This window comes from Mirounga leonina, unplaced genomic scaffold, assembly GCF_011800145.1.
Source record: "Mirounga leonina isolate KUSES-001 unplaced genomic scaffold, KU_Mleo_1.0 Mir_481, whole genome shotgun sequence".
Classification (NCBI taxonomy): domain Eukaryota; kingdom Metazoa; phylum Chordata; class Mammalia; order Carnivora; family Phocidae; genus Mirounga; species Mirounga leonina.
Window position 1 is genome coordinate 2,635,641 of NW_023270773.1, and position 22,221 is coordinate 2,657,861.

Here is a 22,221-nt window from a genome sequence, read left to right on the forward strand (position 1 = left end):
CCACAAAATGCTAAACATAAGCCCCGAGGCTGTGCCACTTGCTAGTATCACGGTCTCGGGGGTGTTCTTAGGAACAGCGACTCTGGAACCAGACTTTCTGGGTCCATAATCACTTCTTGCCTCAATCTCGACATCTCTAAAATGGAGATGATAGGAAATTCTGACAGCGACAACGTGGATGAATCTTGAAGACACCATGGTAAGTGAAATAAGATAGTCACAAAGGACTGGGGACTCTCGGCGGGACCCTTGGAGGGGCGACCATCGCGTCACCACCCCGCCGGCTGGGCCCTGCGCTCTTGGTCCCAACCCCTCAGACACGCCCCTAGCCGCTCCAGCGATTGGACCAAAGTGCCTGGGCCCGCAGCCACCCAACGGGGAGCGTGGCCCCACGACCGAGTGAGTTTCCTGGCTGCGCTCCGGTTCGCGGAGTCCCTGGGGTCGCGAGTCCGGTCCTGCGGCCCCCGCCATGGGCCTGGAGCTTTACCTGGACCTGCTGTCCCAGCCCTGCCGCGCCGTCTACATCTTCGCCAAGAACAGCATTCCCTTCGAGCTGCAACCGGTGGACCTGCTCAAAAGTGGGCCCAGGCTTGGGTTTGGGAACCAAAGAGATTGGGGAGGAACGGGGAGGCCAAAAATTGCTTGAGAGGACGTCCGGTGCCAACCCCTTCTTAGGGCCATTGCTGAAAAAGGTGAGCCACCAGGGACATCCGAGATTCGGGTAATCCCCCAAACTCTGCTCGGTCCCGCGGGATAGACGATGGGGCTCCGCCGAGGCCAAGTGAAGGGGTGGGGAGCTTGAGGAAAAAGAGAGACCTGGTGAACAAAAACAGGGTGTACCTGGACATAGGGAGAGAGGACCTCCAAAAAAGAGATGGGGGCAGGAGGTGGGGGGTTAGGGGGTCGAGCATGGAGACTGCGGCAGAGCCGAGTCCCTCCTTTGTGGTCCCCAACTGCCGAAAATCTGCCACAGCAGTCACCAGGGTCCCGACCTTCCAGCCCTGCGCTATGCATCGGCCCAGTTTGCATTGGGGGTCCCCCTCTGTCCCTACTTCTGCGTTGCCTTCTCCTGCTTTACCTCTGCCTTCTTATTTCTGCTGGGAGGGGCACCCCAGGGGGTATGCCGGGAGCCTGAGGGGAGACTGCAGGGGAGGCTGCTGGAGCTTGCTGAGCCGGGCACTCTGAACTGGAGGGTGTGTTTCTCTGGCAGGCTCCCAAGGCTCCAGGGACACAGCAGGCATCTGGGGGGAAAGAGGGAAGCAGAACCCAGGTATTGCCGGGTGGGCAAGTAGGGTAACTCTACTTGGCTGAGACTCCCCACCACCATCACTTCCCCACCCCACCAATAAGGAACCACAGTTGGGCCCTTGCCTGCCTTTGTGCCTTTGTACTGGCCTGTCTCTCTGCCTGAATCATCATCTTCTCCCATCTTCTCCTGGGGGGATTTCCCACTTGTCCTGCCCAGGGGTTACTTCTGCAGAGTATAGGGGACAGCGCATGGGGACAAAGGAACATCCCAGCCAGACTGTTAAATAAAGGGTGCAGAGCGGTGTGTTTCACTAGGAGAGCAGAGCAGGTGTGTCTGGTGAAGGCTCAGTCTGAAGGGAGGGAAAAGGAAGGATAGTGGGTGTATTTGAGGCTAGAGTGTTAAGGCAATCATGTATGGCTTCGAGGAGCTTCCACCTGATCCTGGGGTAATGGGGAGCCACTGAAGGCTGTTGAGCAGGGTGGCGATAAGCCTAAGTGCTCTTCAGAAGCTTCTCTCTGACTGCATCTGCAGGAGTAGGAGCCACGCCCACAAACTCAAGCAGAGGCCAGGATCCCAGGGGACATGGGGCTGTACCTTTTGGGAGGCTGTAGGTGGGACAAAAATGTGACTGTTCCAGCTCCAGCAGAGCCTAAAGGCAGGGCCAGCCCTGTGTCCCCAGTGGCCAGGGCAGGGTGAACAAGGGGACACAGAGGAGCTGGTGGAAGTTGTTTGCAAGTAAATAGATACCAGGAAAAAGCCACTTCTCTGTGTTTGGTGACCTTACCTTAGAGTCCACAGGGAAAGGGGCAGTGTAAGAGATCAGAGTGCCGTTCGGGTGACCAGCCACCCTCCTCTGGCAGCTTGGGGCACCCTGAATGTGTACTTAATGAGGCCGGGGATGGTGCAAAGGTGGTGGGTGCGGTGAGTGTGAAGGCCCAGCTGAAGCATCATATCCCGCACCTTGGGCTGCGGGTAGAGCTTGGGCCCAATGGGACTTGGCATGGGCTGTCGAGGTCCATTTTGCAACATTTGGCAGAGCAGTATCCCGTTTCTCCCAAAGTGGCCCTCGCTAGCCTTTCATGCAGGAGAGCACCTGGGGGCTGGAGAAGAGCCATGAAATTGGGGCCTGGGCATGGTAGGGAGTGGGCAGGGCTCAGTGTTTCCTCCTTCACCCACCGTGATGGGCTCTCTGCAGGCCAGCACCTCAGTGATGCCTTTGCCCAGGTGAACCCCCTGAAGAAGGTGCCTGCTTTGAAGGATGGAAACTTCACCTTGGCTGAGAGGTAACTGGGGCCCTGGGGCTGCTACCAGAACTCACTGGAATCATCTTGTCCTAACCCTCTTATTTTAATTAATTAATTAATTAATTAATTTATGTGTGTTAAAGAGAGAGAGAGCGCTTGAGTGAGCAGAGTGAGAGGCAGAGGAAGAGGGAGAAGAGAGAAAATCCACAAACAGACTCCCTGCTGAGCTCAGAACCTGACACGGGCTAGATTCCAGGACCCTGAGATCATGACCTGAGCCCAAACCAAGAGCTGGCTGCTTAACTGACTGAGCCGCCCAGGCGCCCCCTAACTCTCTATTTCAGAGACAAGAAACTAAAATCCTCAGAGGTGAAGGGCTCTTAGCCCAACATCCCATAGAGAGTCAGGGCTGGAACCCAGACCCCTGCCTGCCTGCCCGCTGGTCCAGTTCACAAGGATGCTTGGACAAGTAAACATCTATTTTACTTCTGTACCCATCCTGTGGTTGTTGGTGAGAGTACCCCAGGGCAGGGGTGCAGGGCAGGGCAGGGGCAGCGCTCTGGCTCGAGATGGCCCATGGGCGTCTAGGCTACCCAATGGCTCCAAGTCGGCTGCAGCCTCCCTGAGTGGGCGTCACCCGAGGGAGGACCATGAGACAAGTGGGTGTTTTACATCACAACAGGTCCCAAGAAGTGAAAAGGTCAAGTCTTTTCCCAGTTTGGCCCCTTTTGTCACCTGAGTCACCCCTCCCATAACAAGCAGAACTTGAAGTTTTAGAACGTATCTCTGGAATTGTGAGATGGGTGCATCCCTCCAAGAATTCCTAACATTATGCCAGTGTCATTTTTTTCTTTCTTTCTGCTGCTCTCTACTGTCCTGGGTCCTTGTGTCACCCAGTGTTGAGCACCCATGGTACCTGCCAGGAGCATTGTGTGATTTCTGCATTCTTCTGTGTCTTTTCTCACTGTCAGGAGGTCTGTGACTCCCGGGGACCTGCAGCCCTCCCCAGAGGTGGTTTGAACCGTTAGCTGGGAGGAAAAGGAGCTCTTGTACAGACAAGTGAGTTGTTAAGCCAGGGCATGGATACAGGATTCTTAATAGGGAACAGAGGTTTTCTGCCCTTATTGGCTGGGGTGCACAACCCTTGGGGTACCCCAAGTTCCTGAAAGCTTTCCTATGGCCCCAAATTCATGCATTCTCAGGGCCCTTCCAGGTCCATCCCTGTCCCACCACCATGGTAGCCCTCATAACCTAGGGCAGGAGGAGAGCTCCAGGGGCCTGGTCTTTTCTGCTGTTCCATGATCCTGCAGCAGCCCCAGTGCTTCCTACTGGGTGCTTTAGGGAGAACAGAAGGATGAGAGGAATGCCTTTTTGAGCAGTCAGGCCATCTGAGGCTGGTCTGGATGCCAGAGGATGAGAATGGATGCAGACTGGAAAGAACTGAGCTTATTTAAGGCTCAGCTTTTGATGTCTCCTCCAGGAAGCCCTCTGACCCTCTGATCAGAGACTGTCTCTGAACACTTGGCAGGATACTCTGCTGTGGGCTTTTGCCTGGTGGTAGGATGAACTCGTGTGTTAGCCTCAGAAAGACTCTCAGCCCTGCCACCAAAGGCTCTGTGCCCTGGGCAAGTCCCTTCACTGTCTAAGCCTGGCTTCCTTCTCTGGAAAGTGAGGCAAATACCTTGACACATCGTCAGGAAGATTAAAGAAGGGACTCTGATTAAGCCCCTAGCACAGTGTCCTTTCTCCACCCATCATGTCATCCCTCCCCTACAGCGTGGCCATCCTGCTCTACCTGACCCACAAGTATAAAGTCCCCAACCACTGTACCCCCAGGATGTACAGGCCTGTGCCCTTGGGGATGAGTACCTGGCATGGCAGCACACAGCCCTGCGGAGAAGCTGCCTCTGGGCCCTGTGGCATTAGGTGAGGCCCTGAGGTCATTGCCCCAAAGGGGCTAAAGCACCATTGCATTCTGTTCCATTTGGATAGTCTCTATGAAATTAACTTTGACTCCACTAATTCTTTCTTCTGTTGTGTCCACATTGCTATCCAACCCATCTAATACAGTCTTTTTTTTTTTAAATGTTTTATTTATTTATTCATGAGAGTGAGAGAGAGAGAGAGAGAGGCAGAGGCAGAGGGAGAAGCAGGCTCCCCTCTGAGCCAGGAGCCTGATGTGGAACTCGATCCCAGGACCCTGGGATCATGACCTGAGCCGAAGGCAGACGCTTAACCATCTGAGCCACCCAGGCGCCCCTAATACAGTCTTTTTTTGAGACATGTATTTTTCAATTCTAGAAATTCCATTTGGTTCTTTTTTAAGTTTCCATTTCTGTGCTGAAATTTATCATCTGTTTACCCATTTGGTCCATCTTTTCTTCTAAATTCTTTAACATATTTTTGATAGTTACTTAAAAGTCTTTGTCAGCTAATTTTCATACGTTGGTCCCCCGTGGGTCTATTTCTATTGGCCATTTTTTTATCCTCCTGATTATGGGTCACATTTTCTTCCTTTTTTTATGGTGTGCTAGACATTAGGTTCAAAAAAAGAGCTTTACGGATGAGGTCCGAGTGCGACTGGGACAGTCACCTTCAGCTTCTGCACGCAACCAGATGATTTGCCTTCAGGCTCTAAGCCTTAAGAGCACTTCACTTGATCTTTATCTGCATTGGCCCAGGCTCTTCAGTCCAGCAGAAAGCTTATAAGGCAGCTTTGACTAAAGATGACGTCCTTGTTTGCTCAAGAAATTCACCTTTATAAAAGACATGAAGAAATAGTATCACAAAGATTAATGTTACTTCAACAAATGGAGAATAAATTTATGGATGAAAACAAGGAAAAGGCATCTCAGATGCAAGCAGCTGAGACTGCTTGTAAAAGGAACCTTGGTCTTTTAATGGATATAGAAGCATCAGAAAAGTCTCTATAGACCCGGATTCACCCAATTCCATCACCAGAGGTGGTTTCTCTTGAGATTCTTTTTTTTTTTTTTAAGATTTTATTTATTTATTTGAGAGAGAGAGAGAGAGAGAATGAGAGAGAAATAGAGAGAGAGTGCACAACCAGGGCAAGTGGAAATCAGAGGGAGAGGCAGAAGCAGGCTCCCTGCTGAGCAAGGAGCCCAGGACCCTGGGGTGGCACCTTTCTCTTGAGATTCTTTACTGGACATCAAGAGAAGAATATATTCCCAAATGGGAACAATTTCTTTTAGGAAGAGCACCATATCCTATTGGTGTTGAAAATGAAAATGAGGGGCACCTGGGTGGCTCAGTTGGTTAAGTGACTGCCTTCGGCTCAGGTCATGATCCTGGAGTCCCAGGATCGAGTCCCACATCGGGCTCCCTGTTCAGCACGGAGTCTGCTTCTCCCTCTGACCCTCTCCCCTCTCATGTGCTCTCTCTCATTCTCTCTCTCTCAAATAAATAAATAAGATCTTAAAAAAAAAAAAAGAAAATGAAAATGAAGCAGAAAATACCATTCAGAATGAGGCGCAGTGATAACTTCTTCACATACTCTTTTAAAAAAAACCTGTTTAGTACAGCTGAATATTAAAGAATATGTGGGTCATTTACGGTATCTTAGGAATCGAATATGTTCATATTGTCCCATTACCTCCTCGATGACATGAAGATAGGAGAATCGGTTGACAAGTCTCAGGTTTTATCACTTTGAGACCTACTATTACTTCAGGGTCACGAATTTGCTTTCTGCCAATCCCATGGAAGTGTTAAGAGCTAATATTGAAAGATGGACTGTTTATTAAGTAAGTCTTTAAATAAGTGTTATGTGGGGCGCCTGGGTGGCTCAGTCGTTAAGCGTCTGCCTTCGGCTTGGGTCATGATCCCAGGGTCCTGGGATCGTGGGATCGGGTCCTGCATCGGGCTCCCTGCTCGGCGGGAAGCCTGCTTCTCGCTCTCCCACTCCCCCTGCTTGTGTTCCTGCTCTCGCTGTCTCTCTCTCTGTCAAATAAATAAATAAAATCTTAAAAAAAAAAAAAAAGTGTTATGTGTGTCATTTTTAAAAAAAAATCATTTATTGTCATTCTCATCTAAACAGTGAATACTGGTTGTTCTGATTTTTAAAAAAAAAAAAAAAGGTAGAGGGGCACCTGGGTGGCTCAGTCATGATCCCCAGGGTCCTGGGCTCCTTGCTCAGCAGGGAGCCTGCTTCTGCCTCTCCCTCTGATTTCCACTCGCCCTGCTTGTGCACTCTCTCTCTATTTCTCTGTGTCAAATAAAAAAAAAAACTTAAAAAAAAGAAGAGTCACATGCTCTTCTGTCTGAGCCAGCCATGTATGATTCCAGTTATATGAGATCCTTAGAGTAGTTCTGTTCCTAAAGACAAAAAAGTAGAAGGATGGCTCTCGGGTTGGGGGAGGAGGGTATGGGAAGTTTTGGCTAATGGGGACAGTTTCAGTTTGGGATGATGAGTAAGTTCTGGAGATGGTTGGTGGTGTTACTCAACCCCTGAGTCTAGGTTCCTGAGTCTCAATGTCATAGAAATGAACATTGAACTTGAGAGAAAGAAAACAGGTGGAGTTTATTAGAGATAGCTTGTATAAAAGGGGGCCGACAAGAAAGAGGAATGTCGCTACCCACCTCGGTAGCGTGCGAGGGCACTTTATAAAAAGGTACTTCTCCAAAGGGTGAGGGGCTGGGAATGGGGAAGCGTCCTTCAGTCCCACGGTCATTATCTTGTGGGCGTCACTTTTTAGTGGACACAAGACAATCACAAGATGCTTTTCTTCATGGTCGACATTCTTCTAGGGCTCCTGGAAAATAGAAATACTTGTGCAAGCAGGCTTTAAATTGTTACTTCTAATTTTGCCCAGGCAACCATTACTCCCTCATGGCTCTTATCTCTCATTCATTCTCTTTCCCAGAGGAGATATTTGTCTCCAAGCTTATGGAAACTTTTTTTTTTCTTATGGAAACTTTTAACCCTTGTCTCAGACTGGTGACTTTCACAGGAGCTTAGTCCCTCTTGCTTTCCCTATACTATCTCTGCGGTGATAGTTGTACATGCTTCTGGTGTGAATGTGCTTAGTGCCGTGGAACTGTACACATAAATATGGTTAGATGGGAAATTTTATGCTACGTGTCTCTTACCATAATTAAACATTTAAAAAATTATAGTAACATGTAATCAGTAGAAAAATCATTAATGCACTATTTTGCATTCTTTTCTTGTACTGTGTCTTCGGAATCTGGTGTGTATTTTGCATGCGCAGCACAACTCAGTTAGGACCGGCCACGTTTCAAGAGCTAGTCACTAGCGGCTACCATATCAGATATCATAGGTTTTGGCTTTTTTTCTTTTCTTTTTTTTGCCCTTTCTTTTATTTTTTTATTTTTAAAAGTTCTATAACTCTTTGATAGCTTTAAACAAAGATAAGATTATGTTCTTTCCACCGTTGTTATGATGGGAGCTATGGTTTTTGTGATGTTGATGTCCTTATCAGAAGTGGGATTCCTACCCAACTTTTACATCAGCATGGATGGGACTGAAGGAGATTATGCTAAGTGAGATAAGTCAAGCAGAGAAAGTCAATTATCATATGGTTTCACTTATTTGTGGAACGTAAGGAATAGCATGGAGGACATTAGGAGAAGGAAGGGAAAAATGGTGGGGGGGGGAATTGGAGGGAGAGATGAACCATGGGAGACTATGGACTCTGAGAAACAAACAGGGTTTTAGAGGGGAGGGGGGAGGGGGGATTGGTTAGCCTGGTGATGGGTATTAAGGAGGGGACATACTGCATGGAGCACTGGGTGTTGTATGAAAACAATGGATCGTGGATCACCACATCAAAAACCAATGATGTATGGTGACTAACATAACATAATAACATTAAAAAAAAAAAAAGAAGTGGGATTCCTTATTTTTTTAAAGTGTATGGCTAATTGTGGGTCATGGGCTTTATTTCTCTGTCTCCTGTCATTTCTTATATAAAACAGAAACAGAGGACAAAAATTCAAAAGACCTCTTCGTTGCCCTCATTCCTTCCTGAGAGGCCATTCTGCTCTGGGATCTGGTGGGAGTCTTCCAGTTCACGATTTTATGCATTATTACACTTAGGTGTCGTCATAGGCAAAATAAAGTTTTGCCTTGAGTGTTTAAAATTTTATATAAATGCTCTCATATCACTCTGCAATGTGCATTTTTCTGTATTGCCATGGGTGGATCTAATTTATCCATTTTAACTACTCTATAGTAATTCATTATATAAATAAATCAGAATGTATTTATTACCCTACAATGATCTTTGATATTTAAAGAGGAACAAAACCACTCTTTAAAACCCTAAGAATTGGGGCGCCTGGGTGGCTCAGTCCTTAAGCATCTGCCTTCAGCTCAGGTCATGATCCTAGGGTCCTGGGATCGAGCCTTGCATTGGGCTCCCTGCTCTGAGGGAAGCCTGCTTCTCCCTCTCCCACTCCCCCTGCTGTGTTCCCTCTCTCGCAGTGTCTCTGTCAAATAAATAAATACAATCTTAAAAAAAAAAAAAAACAAAAAAAAACAACCCTAAGATTTTTGGATCAACCAAACCAGAACAGAATGGAAATGTAGACAATCTCTTGCAGGGGCGAGGACGATAAAAAATGAGGGAGGAGGGCTAGGTCGGTTGTGCAGAGTGAGAGCCCATTGTGCCCTCCTGAAGGAGTGGCTTCTCCCCAACATCAGCCTTAGATACTGAGCAAGGATACTCTGGCCAGCACCCTTTACATGAAAAAGAAGCTGGAGGGGCACCTGAGTGGCTGTTGGTTAAGTGTCTGCCTTTGGCTCAGGTCTTGATCCCAGGGTCCGGGGATTGAGCCCTGAGTTGGGCTCCCTGCTCAGCGGGGAGTCTGCTTCTCCCTCTCCCTCTGCCCCTCCACCCACTTGTGCTTGCTTTCTGTCTCTCTCTCTCAAATAAATAAATAAAATCTTAAAAAAAAGAAAGAAAAAGAGGCTGGAAATCTGGACTCCTATATGAAATGTCCCCATTTTTAAATGTCAGCAACGGATCTATATTTTTATTTTTATTATTATTATTTTTTTAGAGAGAGAGTGGGGAGGGGAGGGACAGAGAGAGAGAGAATCTTAAGCAGGCTCCATGCCTAGCGTGGAGCCCGACGTGGGGCTCAATCCCACGATCCCGAGATCATGACCTGAGCTGAAATCAAGAGCTGGACATTTAACTGACTGAGACACCCAGGCGCCCCTGATCCATATTTTTAGAAACTCTGTAGCCAAAGGAATGTCATTAGCTTAGGGCTGGCCTTCAGGCACCAGCGGGTGACTGCTGATTCTGTCTACCTTGTATGGAGGAGGAAACTGAAGCCCGAAGCCAGGGCTCATGTACAATCCTAGTCCTGTTTACCTAAATCCCAGGCTCCCCCAAGCAACTTTACCAAATGAAGCATGAAGCATTCTTCCCTTGCTCCCCATCCACTAGTATCTCCCGACAGCTCTGCCAACCCATGAGGCTGTTGATGGCTTCCCCCTAAAACACCTTCCTCCCAGAATCCTGGACACCACTCTTTCCTGGCCCTCCTCCTTAGTTCCTGGTAGCTCGTTGCCAGAAAATGTCGGGCGCCTGGGTGGCTCAGTCGGTTAAGTGACTGCCTTCGGCTCAGGTCATGATCCTGGGGTCCCTGGATGGAGTCCCGCATCGGGCTCCCTGCTGGGCGGGGAGTCTGCTTCTCCCTCTGACCCTCCCCCCTCTCATGCTCTCTCTCTCTCATTCTCACTTTCTCAAATAAATAAGTAAAATCTTTAAAAAAAAAAGAAAGTGTCCCTTCTACTCTTGGCTTAGTCTTTTCTTGGCTGTGCCGTCTCGGGCAACTGACCGTCCCTCTCTTTCTGGGCCCCACTTTTCCATTTACAAGAGGAGTCATGTACTATTATTTCTATATTGTAGATGAGGAAATTGAGGCTCAGAGGGTTTGGGTATTTTGCTTTAGGTCACACACGCTTTGTAAGTGGCAGAGTGGAAACCTTACAAGCTCATCCTCCTAATTATACAGTAAGAGGTACTGATTTTACATTCAGGGGGAAGGAGGTTATAACATAGACTGTCCCTAGGCTAGATTTATACTTCCAAAGTATAAAATTCATGGTTCAAGTCCCCCTCTGAGTTTGGGTCCTTCTGTCAGATGCCCCCGAGGCTCAGCCATCAGAGAACACGGAAGCAGGAATATTTTTGGGAGAGGTGGTCCTTTGGGAATTTCCCTGCAGGCCTAGCCCAGCCTTAGAAGAAAGGTGCATGGAACCAGAAAGCAGCTCAAACTGGGGCGGGGGAGGCACACTTGCCTTCCTGCCCCTGAGGCTGGGCTGGCCCCTAACCCTCTACTTTGCCTCCCCACCTCCCAGGTGATGTTCCCTGTTTTCCTAGGTGAGCCAGTATCTCCTGAGATGTTGGCAGCCACGCCAGCTGAATTGGATGTGACCGTGCAGTTGCTTGAGGACAGGTTCCTCCAGAACAAGGCCTTTCTCACCGGGCCCCACATCTCGCTGGCTGATCTGGTAGCCATCACAGAGCTGATGCATGTGAGTGCTATGGATAGGGTGGCCTGCCAGGCAGGGAGGGCCCTGGGCTTATGTTGCCCCCCACCTGGCCATGTGCCAGGCTTATGTGTGGAAGCCTCTTCTGGAGCTCTGGGGCCCCCAAACCAGGCAGATGCTGCCATCCTTGACCTTACCCATCCACCCTCATCCTGTTCCCTTTATCCCTGCAGCCTGTGGGTGCTGGCTGCCAAGTCTTCGAAGGTCGACCCAGGTTGGCGGCATGGCGCCAGCGTGTGGAGGCAGCAGTGGGGAAGGATCTCTTCCGGGAGGCCCATGAGGTCATCCTGAAGGCCAAGGACTCTCCACCTGCAGACCCCACCATAAAGCAGAAGCTGATGCCTCTGGTGCTGGCCATGATCTGGTGAGCCGGGAAGCCCAGTCCCCGTGCTTGACCGTGGCAGTTCACAAAGCACCTTCATTTCCACTGTCCCATGGGAGGCAGGTTCAGAGGAGTAGTGATTTGCCTGGTCAGTCCCACTGCACCTGTGCTCCCAGGTCAGGTCCTTACACCTGTACCATTTTGCACAGCTGCTTAAAAGCCACAATGAGAACGGAATAGCCCGCTCTTATCTCCTTTAATCACTGCATCTCGTTTTCAGTTTGGGAAATAAACCTGGGCTAAGCCTGAGCCTACACTTCTAACTCGGAGGTGTGATTTATTTGACCTTCTGTCTTGGCCCTGGTCTTGGTCTCTATCCGAAAGACAACCCCCCTTCTGAGGCCCTATGGGTCAGCTTCCCCATGATGGTTGCCAAGAGTGAAATTAACAAATGCCCTCTACTCTTCTAATTCTTGGAGAAAGTGATTTATCAGACAGCATAGGAATCAGCAGGCATCCCATATGTGGTGACTATAGGCATGGTGATCAATCAGTTGGCTGGGCCAACCTCCCAGGACATGGCCCTTTGGCATCAAGTACTGTAGCTCATGAGTCCTGCCTCTGTTCTGCTGAACTGATCAGGAGGGGTAAATCTAAACAGCAGCTCTCCTGGTCAGGAATCAGTCATGCAGGGCCTTAAAGGCCATGCCTATGATCTGTAAACCCTAAATAGGCATAGTGTGCCTGTCAGATTGCATTTCTTTCTTTCTTTATATTTTATTTTTTTTAAGATTTTATTTATTTATTTGACAGAGAGAGCGAGAGAGCACAAGCAGGGGGAGCAGTACAAGGAGAGGGAGAAGCAGGCTTCCCGCTGAGCAAGGAGCCCGATGCAGGGCTCGATCCCAGGACCCTGGGATCATGACCTGAGCTGAAGGCAGACGCTTAACCATCTGAGCCACCCAGGTGCCCCTCTTTATATTTTATTTTAAGTAAGCCTCCACACCCACTGTGGGGCTTGAACTCATGACCCTGAGATTAAGGGTTGCATGCTCTACTGACTGAGCCAGCCAGACACCCCACCACATTGTATTTTAAAATAATATTCTGGCTCTCCGGGGTTGGGTGAGAGGGCTTGCACTTGAGGGTGACCAAAGAGGAAGCAGGGAAATTGGATATTATAGTGATCCTGCCAAAGTGATTTGTGCAGGAGGGCAGGGCAATGAAGGGGATGGAGAACATGGCCCCTCCCAGACTGGAGAGGGCTCTAGCCCTAGCACAGGAAGGCAGTCTCCTGGGGGTATAGGTTTTACTTAAATCTTACTTAAATTTTCCAATAACATCCTCTTGCCAAGGGGTTTTCTGTGAATCTTGGTTTTGGGGGCAGGGTCTTCTTACCCCAAGAGCCTCTCTTAGGGAATGGGGGTTCATAACCACTGACCTCAGGGGCCAGATGGTGTCAGTTGGAGGGACTTGGCTCTGCAAAGGAAGTGAGGAAGTTTCAGGCCCCCCTGCAAACCTCTGGGTGGGCCCCACTGGCTTCCGCCTTTTGCTAGAAGGATTAGCTTAGCTGGGTTGTAATGAATATGACCCCAGGGATTAGGGAGGGGTGGCTCATTCTTTACCTGGAGTTTGGGCCAGGGCTCTGTAAGGAGCTGGGGTCCAGAAACCTCCGCAGCCTCCATCCTGGGCACTGGGCCCAGGGGAAGCTACTGTACCTCCGTTCTCTGCCTCCCTTTGTGTTTCTGGGGACTTAGAAGCTCCTTCTCTCTCAGTCCCCTCCTTGAGTCTGGGGAGGTGGCTTGGGCCAACTGAAGGCAGCCGAGCCCTTTCGATCCTAAATTCACTGAGGGTCTGTGCCGGAAGCGTCCTTGGCGTCCCGTTCCCATTACCATCATCCACTGCACCATTTGACAAAGGTAGACACTGAGGTCCGGGAAAGGGGTGTGACCGGGCAACGAAATCTCAGGTCAGAGGCCAAGTCTCCCAGCGTCCTCTCCACCAAGAGAACTGCAGCCCAGATTCCAGGGAAGGGAAGGAGGGAGAGCTGGGGCGCCGCTGATTGGCCCAAAGTTCTCTAGAGCCAGCCAGTGGGCGGGGAGGGTGTGGCGGGGCTCAGACGCCCCCACCCCCCACCCCCACCCCTCTCCCCCGGATTGCGCTCCGATTTAGGCTCGGTGGCCTGGCCGTTTCTGTTGCCGGTCTTATACCCTGGGCGCGACCCCGGGGGTGGTCCGCTGCTCCCGCCATGGGCCTAGAGCTCTACCTGGACCTGCTGTCCCAGCCCTGCCGCGCCGTCTACATCTTCGCCAAGAAGAACGGCATCCCCTTCGAGCTGCGCCCGGTGGAGCTGCTCAAAGGTGGGCCTGGCAGGGAGGCAGGCCCTGCGGTCGGGGGCGCCTGTGTGGTGACGGATCTCCCCCCCGCCCCCCGCCGCCGGCGCGGCAGACCGACTGGAGGACACACCCTCCAGTACCGAAACTGTGTAATCGGTTATCGGTTGTGTCTTTTTCAAGAGCCCCGATCTTTGCCTAGTGAATACGAAACGTTTTTCAAAATACAGGTTGAGGGGCGCCTGGGAGGCTCAGTCTTAAACGTCTGCCTTTGGCTCGGGTCGTGAACCCGGGGTCCTGGGATCGAGCCCCGCATCGGGTTCCCTGCTCAGCGGGGAGCCTGCTTCTCCCTCTCCCACTCTCCCTGCTTGTGTTCCCCCTCTCGCTGTCTCTCTTTGTCAAATAAATAAATAAAATCTTTAAAAAGAAATACAGGTTGAGAGGGAGCAGAGCCGAGAGAGGGAGCAGTGGGGGGCGTGGGGTGCGGGGCGGGAAGGGGGGGTGTGGGGAAGTGGAGTGAGTGCCCCAATACCTCCCCCACGCCCGCCCTCGCCCCCGGGCTTGGAGAATACAATGAAACTGCCTCCTCATTTCTGAATTGGAGTAGCCTGCATCTCTTGAATGTCTGCGGCTGCCTGCAGAAGGCGGTTCCACCTCAATCTGGTCTCCTCTTTACTTCTACCTAGGCCTGCCTACCTCCCCTCCACATTTACAGGATCCAGTGCAGGGGCAGGGCTGTAATTGGACCGCAGGACAGTTGGACAGCAGGCCTACCCTTGGGCAGGCCAGGGGGGGAGATCTCTTCTTGGCTGAGCCTGCCCACCTTCTGTCTTTGGTGCCCCCAGCTTGGGCCACCAAGTGCTATGCTGCCACCTTGCTCCACCTTTCCAGCCCTTCTTGGGTTGGGGGCTGGGCACAGAGGCATTTTCTGGAGGGAGAATGGGTAGGGCTGATTCTCTTCACCCAGGAGAAGGGCAAAGAGGCCCATAGGTGGGCCTATGGCCAGGCTGGAGCCTGGTTCCACGGAGGCCCTCTGACTCCACACACAGTAATTGTACCCTCCAGCACTGGCCCAGCTCAAGGAATGCAGAAGTGAACAGACCTGCGAACCCCCATTGGGGAAGAGTTTTGAGAGTTTGGCACGGGACAGAAAGAAGAGCTGAGCTGCTGGAGGCTGGGTGACTGAAGAGGGCAGGAGGTCCTGGAGAGAATGAGGCTGGACTGGGGGCCGCGGGCAGGTGTGGTGTGGACAGGGCACCCAGCTGGCATAGGAAGATGGATTGCAGGGGCAAGCCTAGAGCCCAGGGAGGAGACTGGAGTGTCTGACATATGGATGAATTGGCTGGGGCTAGGGGTGGGGGTGACTTGCAGCTGCAGGGACTCACCCTCCCTTCATGGCCAAGCTGAGATGCTGCTTGGCCCGGGCTCCCAGCGGGGTGGACGCAGGAAGGGTGGGCCTCTAGTGGTGTCAGGGTCTGTGATCTGGTGGCCAGGAGAGTGGTCTCTTTCCTGTTGCCCACCTGGATAGGGGCCTCAGAAAGTTGGGGCCTGGATGTTGGGGTGGCGGTGGGGGAGAGGCCTCAGGGGGGCTCAGAGTTCTCCTCACCGGCCTCACTGCTCTCTCCCACAGGCCAGCACCACAGCGATGCTTTTGCCCAGGTGAATCTCCTGAAGAAGGTGCCAGCCTTGAAGGACGGGGACTTCACTTTGGCCGAGAGGTATCAGGTCCCCAGGCTGCTACCCAGGCCTTGTGAGACCAGTCAGCCATCTGTGTATCTACTGTTGATGGCTTGGATCACGGCTTGTGTGCCCTGAGCACCTGTGGCAGCCCCAGCAGGCAGAGGAGCCTGGGGCTGGGAGGAGCTATTGAAGTCATGGCATCCCCCCCTCCAGCCCCTCTCGCCCCTCTGGCCCATTGTATAAAGGAGGAAACTGAAGCCCAGAGAGGAGGGGCTTGCCCAAGGTCACAGGGCCCAGCCTGTGTCCAGGCCTCCTCTCTGCCAACCCAGCCCCCAGATGGAAGGTGAGCTAAATTTTGAGGAGTAGCTGTACCCTACCACTTCTACAAATCTTGGGGGCAAGTACTATTGCCCTGGGAGTCAAGAGAGCACCCAGAGAGCTTCAGTGGCTATTTGCTGAGCACCCACCAGGGCCAAGAACCATCTAGGATGTGGCGCCAAAGCAGTGAACAATTCTAAGCCCTTGGCCTCCTGGAGCTTATATTCTAGAAGGGGGGACTGCTAATCTCTGTTAGGTGTAACCCATGGAGAAAATAGGCTAAGAGTGGGGGTGTGTGCAATTTTGAGTAAGATGTTGAGTGAAGGGCCCCTTGAGGAGGAGGCATCTGTGCAGAGACCTACAGGAACAGAGGAGCAAGGTATTTGGGAAGAGTGTTCTGGCTGGAGGGAACAACAAAGCCAAAGGCTATGAAGGGGGACAATGCTTGGGGGACAGGTTGAAGAGGCAAGACATCCAGCATGGCTGGGGTGAGGGAGGGGCAGTAAGCAGGGCATGAGGTCGGAGGGGAGCATGTGGGGCCAGGAAGACTTTGGCTTTTACTGTAGGTAAGATGGGGCCATTGCAGGAGTTTAAGCAGAGGAGAGCTGAGATCCAACTTAGGTTTTAAAGGATCCCTCTGGCTGGGGTGAGAAGGTACTATGCTTATCCAGGAGAGAGGTGCTGGGATCCCAGACCAAGGTGGTGGTACAGGGGGATGTAGTGGTCAGTTCTGACTGCGCTTGAAGGTCAAGCCCAAGAGTGTGCTGAAGAGATGGAGGTAGGTGGGAGAGATGAGAACCCAGGCCAGCCTCCAGGTTGGTGACTGAATAGTGATATCCTTTACTGAGGCCACATAGTACCTCTGTGGTAGAGCCAGATTCACGTTCCACTTGGCTTCAGAACCTCTGGTCCTTGGACAGTCCAACATACATGGAGGCATGGTGCTCTGGCCAGACATGATGCACAGGCCAGACATGGTAGAGGGAGAGGGGAGGGGAGGAGGTCAGAGAGGGCTTCCTGGGGGAGGAGGCTGGAGGCTTTGGGCAGGTAGAGAGGAGAGTGGGACAGGGTGGGAAGCAGTGACCCATTCACCTGGGAGGCTTTGTCCCAGCCCCAGGGAGTGAGGGGACAGCTCTCCTTGCTCCTGTCATGACCATGCATGGGATATGGTGGGGAGTGCTATCTGAGTTGCTGTTGTCTTTCAGGAACCATGTTGGGCCCCCCTTCCTCCTGGAAGCTTTCTCTGAGTACCCCATCACCCTCCTTCTGAAATCCCAAGACATTTTGTTTTTCACTTGGTGCCCTTAGTTCAGATGATAGGATGACCCAACGTAGAGCTGTGTGACCCTAGGCAGTCACCTAACCTCTCTGAGCCTCACATTCCTACTCTGCATCATGGTGCAGAGAGAGTATAATGCTCCACCCATAGGAGTTGGGGAAATGTGAGCAGTGGGGGCCAGCCTCCACCTGGGGCCTAGCCCCTGTGGAGTGGCTGGAAAGTGACTAGTACATGTTCCTCACCCCCTCCGTGTCCCCCAGTGTGGCCATCCTGTTGTATCTGAGTCGCAAATATGAGGTCCCCGACCACTGGTACCCCCAGGACCTGCAGGCCCGTGCCCGTGTGGACGAGTACCTAGCCTGGCAGCACACAGCCCTGCGGAGTAGCTGCACTCGAGCCATGTGGCAGAAGGTGAGCTATGGCAGGACGGGGACCCTTTGAGGATGCTCAAGCGACAGTGCTTCCTGTTTAAAAAATTCTGTTCAGGCGCCTGGGTGGCTCAGCCTGTTAAGCTATCTGCCTTCTGCTCAGGTCCTGATCCCGGAGTCCTGGGATCGAGCCCCATGTCGGGCTCCCTGCTCTGCGGGGAATCTGCTTCTGCCTCTGCCTCTGCCTGCCACTCCCCCTGCTTATGCTGTCTCACTCTCTCGCTCACTTTCTCTCTCTCAAATAAATAAATAAAATCTTGAAAAAAAAAAATTCCGCTCAGACCTGAGGCCTTAGAACACCAAATTGTAGAATGCCAGAGACTCCAGTCCAGCCAACTTGTTTCCCAGAGGGGAAGCCAGGGCAGAGCCAGGGAGTGATTTCCCCCAATGTGCCCTGATTCCTGAGCTGCTGGGATTCAGAAAAATCTCAAACTAGGAAGAAATGGGGTGTCATTTCAATAAAGTTGATCTGATTTCTGGGTGTTCAAGGATTTCTAAGCCTAAAAACACTGAAAGACTTAAAGAAAAGCCTAATAGATTTTATGCATAACAATGACATTTTGTGTAAGGAGGAAAGGATTAAACTTAAAACAAGCAAAAAACTGGCAAAGATTTGTTAGAAGTAAATTTTGCATGCCTGGGTGGCTCAGTCAGTTAAGCATCAGACTCTTGATTTCAGCTTAGGTCTTGATCTCAGGGTCTTGGGATCAAGCCCTGGGTCAGGCTTTATACTGAGCATGGAGTCTGCTTCTCTCTCTCCCTCTTCTCCTCCCTCTGCTTTTGCTCTCTCTAAAATAAATAAATAAAATCTTAAAAAAAAAAAAGAAAGGGGTGCCTGGGTGGCTCAGTCAGTTAAGCATCTGCCTTTGGCTCAGGTCATGATCTCAGGGTCCTGGGATCGAGCCCTGCACTGGGCCCTCTACTTAGCGGGGAGTCTGCTTCTTCCTCTTCCCATCCCTCTGTGCTCTCTCTCTCTCAAATAAATAAATAAAATCTTTTTTTAAAAAAAGAATAACACTTTTTTTAAAGATTCATTTATTTGAGAGACAGAGAGAGAGCACACATGAGCATGCACATGCACCCACCCATGAACTGGGTGCAGGGAGGGGCAGTGGGAGAGAATCTCATGTAGACTCCCTACTGAGTGTGGAGACTGACTGACTGGGCTCCATCTCACCACGCTGAGATCATGACCTGAGCCCAAATCAAGAGTTGGATGCTTAACTGAGCCATCCAGCTGCCCCTGAAAGAAGTAACATTCTTAGTATTTAAGATGCTCTCAGAAAGCCCTCAAACAAAGGCACAGGAGAAAAATGGGCACAGGAAACCAGCGGAGATTTACTTGAAGAACAGAGAGAAATGGTCATTAAGTGGATGAAAATACATTTAACCTAAGTAAGAATCAAGTAAATGCACACTAAAACAGCACCCACATACCATTTTTACCCATCAAATGTACGGATGTTTTTGAGATGTGTGCTCTGAATTGTTATTTGTAGGGTACTTACAAAGGGCCTGGCACACAGTGGGTGCCCTGTTCATGGGAGGGAGCATGAGAAGGGTATGCTCATACTCTGCTGCAGGTAGAGTACCACTGTTATGAAGGGCCCTTGGGCAAAGTGCAGGTTTCTATAACCTTAGAAGTGTCTTCCTCGAGCCTCTCGGGGCTAGAAGAGGAACCCCGAAGAGCTGGTAGAAGCAGGAGCCTGGTGGGTTTGAAGGCAGAATGGAGAGAAGTCAAACAGAGTGAGTATAGACCTTAGGTACTCAAATTGTGGTCCAGGGACCAGGAGCATCAGACCACCTGGGAACTTAGAAATGCAGAGTCTTGGGGCACCTGAGTGGCTCAGTCGTGAAGCGTCTGCCTTCGGCTCAGGTCATGATCCCAGGGTCCTGGGATCGAGCCCCGCATCGGGCTCCCTGCTCCACGGGAAGCCTGCTACTCCCTCTCCCACTCCCCCTGCTTGTGTTCCCTCTCTCAAATAAATAAAATCTTTAAAAAAAAAAAAAAAAAGAAATGCAGAGTCTCAGGCACTACCCAGGCATTCAGATTAGGAATGTGCACTTTAACCGGATCCCAGAGGGATTCACATACATCATCCCATTTGAGAAGCCTGGGGTGGATAAGGAGGTGGGGAATGGGGAGAGGGTGACTGCTGCACTGAGGAGGAGCCTTGTGTTGAGGTCTTCATGGTGAGGGTAGTGGAGAGCCATGGAAGGCTTTATGCAGGGGGTGTTATGGGCAGACTGGGATTCCAGAAGTTCCCCCCATTGGCTGCCTTGCATGAGGCCCTAGGGAGAGTGGAGGCTGTCCATGTTGGAGTAGAAGATGACGCCTGGGCTGGTGGTGGCCATGGGTGGAAGAAGTGGGTCGGAGTGAGGAGAAATTTGAAGGCCTGGTGGTAGATTGGATGAGAGCAGGAACTAGGCTAGGCTTTGAGCAGACCCTAAGCCCTCTCTCTGCCTGCCCATCCAGCAGATGATGTTCCCAGTGTTCCTGGGTGAACAGGTGCCCCCTGAGACATTGGCATCTACCCTGGCTGAGCTGGACAGGTGCCTGCAGCTGCTTGAGGACAAGTTCCTAAAGGACCAGGACTTCGTTGCTGGACCTCACATCTCAGTGGCTGACTTGGTGGCCATCACAGAGCTGATGCATGTGAGTGCCATGGGGTGGTCCACTGGGCAGTGGGGTGTCCTGGGAGGGAGCCAGTGTTGCCCTTCCGGGTTGTGGGACCCTGGGCAAGTCACTCCCCTCTCTGAGCCTCAGTGTTCTCATCTGTAAAATGGGGCTTCAGACCCTATCCTGCAGCAATACTGAGAAGCTTCCAGTGTCTCCCAGAGAACATCCAGCCTATTACATGTTGTGGCCAAGGAGGGAAAATCCATCCTGGGGAATTACTCAACTAGGTCATCCTGGCTTGTGCTTGACCATGCCTACCCCCTCCACTTGGCTTCCTGTCCCCATAGCCTGTCAGTGCTGGCTGCCAAGTCTTCAAAAGCCGACCCAAGCTGGCTGCATGGCGCCAACGTGTGGAGGCCGAGGTGGGGAAGGATCTCTTTCAGGAGGCACATGCAGCTGTCATGAAGGTCAAGGACTTGCCTCCAGCTGACCCGGCCATAAAGGAGAAACTGAAGCCCTCTGTTCAGGGTTTATTGCAGTGAGTGGAAGGCCAGGCTTGCAGAGATGATGGAGACTCTGTTGTCAGAATGAAGAGGTGGAGTTGTCCCTCCTAGGCTGTGAGCAAGACATACTCTCCAGTCTCTGGTCCCTGGTTCCCTCCAAGCATCAGGTCTTCGTTCCTTCTTCTGTCTGTCTCCACACTCCACTCCCACCCCTTCCACTCTGACTTCGTGTCACCCCTGGAAAGAGCTTAGTAAACACATATTCGACCCTGTCTCTCCTGTGTTTGAAACTTTCTATGGTGCTGAACTGCTCTGGGGCTAAAGTATGAATCACTGAACTTTGCATTCAAGGCCTTGCCCACCCCTCCAGGGCACCCCCTTCTGGTTGCACACAGTAGCCCATCATTTTTAGACCCCTTCTCCCAGCTCCCACCTCCACCTCCTGGCCTTGGCTCAGGCTGTTTTCGTGGCTAATAGGGTCTGTCTTCACCTTTGCCCGGTGCCCCTTCTGGTCTTTAGGCATTTGTCACCTTTCACTTCTCCAGGGAGGCTTCCCTGACTTCCCCAGCTCCAGGCCAAGTCAGATGACACCCCCCCACCCCCAGGCTCCTTAGCCCCAGTGCTTCCCTCCCCTCAACCCTGGAACAAAGCTGGTTCAGCAACCCCTCGACTGAGCACATGTCATAGATGGGGTTCACGCTGGTGAAGAGATGTCTGAATCAGGCATGGCCTTGTGCTCTTAGGTCACTGTCCTCCCTCTGGGGTGATGCTGTCTCCCACAGGTGGGTTGGGTGCAGGGCTGGTTTATGAAGCTCCTTGCAGGGAGGGAAGTCCCAGGTTAGTTCCTGGCACTCTGGGTGCTGCTGCTGATGAGGGAACAGAAGGCAAGCTGAGGACAAAGCAGAAGCTGACACCCGGTACCCTGCCCCCCCATGGGATATATGTGACATTCCTCAGGCACTCCTGGATGCCCAAAAGGAAAAACAAATAGTTAACTAGAGACCCCAATCCTGCAAGACCTGAGTCTCCCTCAGTTTACCTACAAAAGCCTTAGCAATAGCTTCCAGAAGGGAATGCAAATACAATTAAATGTCCTTATAACCTGCAGCCCATCGACATACTTGAAGTGGGCAGAATGTAATGTTCCTCCAGAAAGTTCCCAACTATCTTAATGTTAATGCCTTGCTAGAGGGGAAAAACAACCTTAACTTGACAATGGCAAGGCTTCCCTATCTTGTAGGTCCTCCTTAGCATATGAAAGTTCTCTTGAAACCTTTTTCCTTACCTCCCCCAACCCCATGGTATATAATCAGCCACCCCTAACAACCCCAGAGTTGCAGCTCTTTCTGCCCACGGGGCCTGTCCCCGTGCTTTGATAAACCACCATTTTGCACCAAAGACGTCTCAAGAATTCTTTCTTAGTTGTTGCTCCCGACACCACCCCACTGAACCTCACCTACATTCCAAAACCCCATCAACTGAGAGGCCGTGCTCTCCCAAACCTACTCAGAACCCGGCCACTGTCTTATCTGTGCCCCACCCTGGGTCCCAGACTTGCCACCTGTCCCCGTCCTTTCTCCTCAAGACTGTTAGAATCTACCTGTCTTGTGTCCTAGACCCTCTGATATCTTAGTTATCCAATAAACTGCCTGCCTTCTCATGGAGACTCTTTTTTTTTTTTAAGATTTTAAATC

The 22,221-nt window shown here is 51.2% G+C and overlaps 2 protein-coding genes and 1 pseudogene across 5 annotated transcripts; all 3 read left to right on the forward strand.

Moving 5' to 3' along the window:
* The first annotated feature begins 469 nt into the window (after window positions 1–469).
* Window positions 470–11,324, forward strand: LOC117999842 (glutathione S-transferase theta-1-like). Its single transcript, XM_034989230.1, has 2 exons — window positions 470–578; window positions 11,218–11,324. Exons 1-2 carry the CDS (start codon window positions 470–472, stop codon window positions 11,322–11,324), a joined length of 216 nt encoding a protein of 71 aa, XP_034845121.1.
* LOC117999841 lies at window positions 4,922–5,994 on the forward strand (annotated as a pseudogene).
* A 2,154-nt stretch (window positions 11,325–13,478) lies between the features above and the next one.
* LOC117999843 (glutathione S-transferase theta-3-like) lies at window positions 13,479–20,801 on the forward strand. 4 transcript variants are annotated; one of them, XM_034989231.1, is made up of 5 exons: window positions 13,479–13,726; window positions 15,330–15,417; window positions 17,237–17,387; window positions 19,881–20,060; window positions 20,372–20,801. In XM_034989231.1, exons 1-5 carry the CDS (start codon window positions 13,615–13,617, stop codon window positions 20,564–20,566), a joined length of 726 nt encoding a protein of 241 aa, XP_034845122.1. In that variant the 5' UTR covers window positions 13,479–13,614; the 3' UTR covers window positions 20,567–20,801. The 4 variants fall into 4 exon arrangements, with proteins under 4 accessions (XP_034845122.1, XP_034845123.1, XP_034845125.1 ...); XM_034989232.1 differs by having other exon boundaries at window positions 13,480–13,726; window positions 19,884–20,060; XM_034989234.1 differs by having other exon boundaries at window positions 13,645–13,726; window positions 15,330–15,358.
* Window positions 20,802–22,221: the final 1,420 nt, after the last annotated feature.

Excerpts from the sequence above, each read along its gene's own strand:
- LOC117999842 (XM_034989230.1), top strand. The coding sequence starts at position 470 with ATGGGCCTGGAGCTTTACCTGGACCTGCTGTCCCAGCCCTGCCGCGCC. Across the intron at positions 579-11,217 it reads ACCGGTGGACCTGCTCAAAA|CCTGTGGGTGCTGGCTGCCA; the intron begins GTGGGCCCAGGC and ends TTATCCCTGCAG.
- LOC117999843 (XM_034989231.1), top strand. The coding sequence starts at position 13,615 with ATGGGCCTAGAGCTCTACCTGGACCTGCTGTCCCAGCCCTGCCGCGCC. Across the intron at positions 15,418-17,236 it reads GACTTCACTTTGGCCGAGAG|TGTGGCCATCCTGTTGTATC; the intron begins GTATCAGGTCCC and ends CGTGTCCCCCAG. Across the intron at positions 17,388-19,880 it reads CTCGAGCCATGTGGCAGAAG|CAGATGATGTTCCCAGTGTT; the intron begins GTGAGCTATGGC and ends CTGCCCATCCAG.